The following is a 3,772-nucleotide window of genomic DNA, read 5'->3' as shown; positions in this document are numbered from 1 at the left end:
CGCCCCCCGCCCGGGCCCGGCGGGGGAGCGGCCCCTTCACCTGTTCTCTGGAGCCCGGTGTGGGCGCCTGCCTCACCTCCTCCCCCCTCCCCCTGGATGTGCCAGCATGACTACGGTTCCTCCCGTGTGGGGAACGGCGTTCGGAGGGAGCGGGGCCCTGGGCGAGAGGCGGCCGCGTTCGCTGATGCTCGGGCGCCTGGGACCGCGGAAAAGCGCTCGCTCGTCCCGCGTGGGGCGGCGGGGAGGGAGCCGGCGGCCGGGAGGGGCTCGGGCGCTGACACCTCTGCCGTGCCCGGGCGGGCGCTGCCCTCGCCGGGAGGAGCGGAGGGGGGGGGATGTCCTGCCGCTGCCCGCCCTGCTGGGGCTGCCGTGGAGGTTCCCCCTCCGCCCCGGGGCTTCGTCGAGGGCCCTGTGCTTAGCGCCCGACCGCGCAACCGGGGGAAGCAAGACCCCCTCGGCCTCTCGCCCCGCCGCCCCAGCATCACCGGAGGCGTCCGAGGCGGGCGGAGCCGGTGCAGCCCCGAGCCCGGTGCCGCGGGAGGCCGGCCGGGCGCCCGGTCGTGGGGGGCAGCGGAAAGGTGAAGCGCTGAAGGGTGTTAGGGGCCGGCAGAGCAGGGCTGCGCCGGCCAGACGGGTCGGGAAGCCCGAAGCGGGCACCTGAGCCTCATCTTTTGACACCTCAGCCCAAGTGGCCCCATTTCCAGGGGCGCTGCGCTCCCGCCGAGGGCAGGGGACTGAGGAGCAGGGTCGGAGCCGCTGGCTTGGCTGCCAGAGACCGCCCGGTGCCGCTTTCCTTGCGGGGTAGCGGCGGGAGCGGTTACGCGGGCTGGTCTAAACCGCGGACGTTGAGGGACAGAGACGCTGCGGGGACAGAGGGACATTGTCATGGACAAGACAGGGGCTGTAACGCCCTTACACACAGCTTTCCGCAGGTTTAGCTTAGACTGCGGGCGCGACTCGTCCCCCAGCTGCGGAGAGCGGCGTCCCCGGCTTGCCTTACCCTCGGGCGGTGCACCCCCCTCCAAAACTTAGTCAGGGGCTGAACAGCCCGGGCGCCTCGTCCCGCTGCTGTCAAGGACAAGGAGGCGATCAGAGGCACCACGGGAGGTGCTTAAAGACCCGCGGTTTCTGGGCGGCTTTGCACAGCTCCTGCGGGGGTTGCGGGATGCTCTCCACGCCCGGCTTCACCTGTCGGGCTGCGGGGGCGGGGGGGGGCAGCTCCGGCACCTCGCACCCTTTGAAACGCAGCTGCCGGCCCCCGGGGAGGGTACGGTGAGCCTCGCACCGCCGGGCTGGGCGCTGCCCTCCCGCCCGAGCGCCGCAGCCGCCGTCGCTCGCCGCAGGTGCGGGTCGCGCTGCCCCGGCCGGGCTCCGGCACCGCCTGCGCGCCCGCGACGGGGCGTCCTCGGCGGGGCGGCTCTCCCGGCCGGGACGGCTCTCCCCCGCCTGTTTTTTTGGCCGGGATTCACTTGCTTTGCGCGGCGCCGGCCTGCCGTGCACCTTCACCCTCCCAGGGCTCAGCCCCGGGGGCGGCTCGCCGGGGTGAGAGAGGGAGCGGACAGTCCTCCCGGCCGGTCTCTAGGAGAGCCCCGGAGGTCTGGATTTCCCCTTGGGGACGCCCAGTACCACCCCCCCACCCCACCCCACCACCGCCTTCTCCTCCGGGTGGCGGGCGGTGCGCGCTCCTGCCGCAGCCGAGCGAGAGCCCGTCGCCGGGCGCGGCAGCGGCTTCGCCGCCCCCGAGCCCCCAGCAGCGCATCCTCTGCCGCCTGCCGCTTCGCCTTCCCCTTCTCGGCTGCGGGGAGGGTACTGCGAAGTAGGCAAAAGGGAAAGCGAATGAGGCGGTCTGAAGATGGAGAGAGACAGTCAAGGTTAGACGTGTATTTACTCAACCTTTATTATTTAAAAAAATTCATTAAAAAAAAAAAAGGTGAACGAACGTCTTACAAACCCACCCCCCCACACACATAAATAGGACATTCCGTTCAGCTCTGGCTACTGGCAGTTCTAGTACTTGACAACATCAGACGCGATTTCCTGGCATTAGAGAAACCCATTTCAAAATCGGTCATCACAAAGAAATACTAGAAATCCCAGTTAGCACTTGCTAAGCAGCACGGAGCACTTGTACACAACTTTTCAGACACACACCCGCGCACACACGCAGCTGGGAACAGATCCCGTAGGAAGAGAGCCTCCTTAAAAAATAGTAAACGCTTCTCAAAAAAAAAAAAAAAAAAGAGTTATTTACAAAACGCACATGGAAATACAGTATTGACAGAGCGTGGCTGGCAAATCAACATGATTTGAATAGAGAAAGGACTATGGCACATCTTGCTCGAAAGCTCGCACAGCAGCCTCCTTCGCGTGTCCCCGGGGGAAGACAGCTCCTGCCATCCGCGTCGCAGCGCCTTCTCCCTCCCCACCTCTCCTCCTGCCCTCCCCTCGCCTCTCCACCCCTGCACTTCTTGCCAGGTCCTTTTTACACTTGGATGACCACCGTGCTGGGGCTCTGGAGCCGGGTTTTGTACTGGTCTAGCCAGCTCCTCAGCTCCGAGATCTTGTAGCCCTCTGGTCCTCTGCCTCCCTGGTACATCACCTTCTCCTCCTGGATGATGTAGAGCCTCTCGAAGTAGGCGCCGTAGGCGGCGCTGGAAGCATTGTCCATGGTGTCCACGGCCAGGGGGCAATCGGGCGCCCCTTCCCTCATCAGCTGAGCTGCCCGCAGCCTGTCCTGGAGGCACTGGTGCTTGGGGATGTTGTAGGCTGCGTCCGAGCTGACCCAGCCGTCGGAGGGGTGTGCTTCTTCGATGTACACCAGCAGGAAGTCAGCAATGTCCACGAAGTGCGCGGCCAGGCGCTGGAAGGACCTCAGGCGGGCCATGAACGGGGGTCAGGTGCAGCTGCCGAAGTTGAGGATGAGGGGTCTCTTGCCGCGGGCGAAGTCCAGGATGCGGAGCCTCTTCTGGCCGTCCAGCTGGATCACCTCGGGGTTGGGGGCTAAGGAGCCCACGTGCGCCGACTTGAAGAAGTCCAGCTTCTGCCCGTGCCACACGGCTTTCAGCGACTCCAGCGTGAACATGCGGTTGGAGTCGGACACGCAGACCGGAGGGTCGTCGGGGGGCGGCCCCTCGCTGGCGCCGGCCGCCTCCTCCGCCGTGGGCATCACCAGCATCTTCTTCCTAATGCACAGAAAATCCAGGAGCCAGAGCATCACGGCGGTGAGCAGGAAGCGGGGGAAGAGGAGGATGCAGGCGGCCGCCTGGGTGAGCAGCTGCAAGGTGTGAACGCCAAGGGAGTGGAGCATCGCAGCGGCTTGTGCTGCAGGGCGCTGCCTGCCTGGGGGCCCCCACGCACCCTGCTTGCCGGGGTCTGTGCAGCACAGCTGAGATCCCGCTTCTCTTTAAGCCCATTTTATAGTCAGGGATTTAAATGAAAAGTGACTCCACCTCCGGCCAGAACCCGCCCCTCTGGAACTTGAGCCTGGGGATTACCTACCCCTCCACTCTAATGACCTAAAAATACACAGACAAAAGGGGAGAGAGCCCCGGCGGGAGCTTGCGAGGGACGTGCAACGAAGCAGGGAGCAGCCGCTATCAGGCACCAGCAGAGAGTCCGAGATAGGGCACCGCCGGGGTCCCCGGCCGCAGATAGCGGCAGGCGCTCACAAACAGCCCCGCCAAGGACAATGCAACAGGCGCAGCCCGCCCCCCGGCCCGGCCCGGCCCGGCCCGGCCCGGCCCGGCTCCGCAGGGGCTGTGCGAGCGCGGGG

The 3,772-nt window shown here is 66.0% G+C and overlaps 1 protein-coding gene across 1 annotated transcript; it reads right to left on the bottom strand.

Moving 5' to 3' along the window:
• Nucleotides 1-2,482: 2,482 nt before the first annotated feature.
• Nucleotides 2,483-3,310, bottom strand: DIO3 (deiodinase, iodothyronine, type III). Its single transcript, XM_010583948.1, is given in 1 exon segment — nt 2,483-3,310. A coding segment is annotated over 1 exon segment (825 nt). The 5' UTR covers nt 3,308-3,310.
• Nucleotides 3,311-3,772: the final 462 nt, after the last annotated feature.

Source organism: Haliaeetus leucocephalus, unplaced genomic scaffold, assembly GCF_000737465.1.
Source record: "Haliaeetus leucocephalus isolate CR32 unplaced genomic scaffold, Haliaeetus_leucocephalus-4.0 Scaffold932, whole genome shotgun sequence".
NCBI classification, from domain to species: domain Eukaryota; kingdom Metazoa; phylum Chordata; class Aves; order Accipitriformes; family Accipitridae; genus Haliaeetus; species Haliaeetus leucocephalus.
This window is presented reverse-complemented; position numbering and strand designations above follow the sequence as displayed.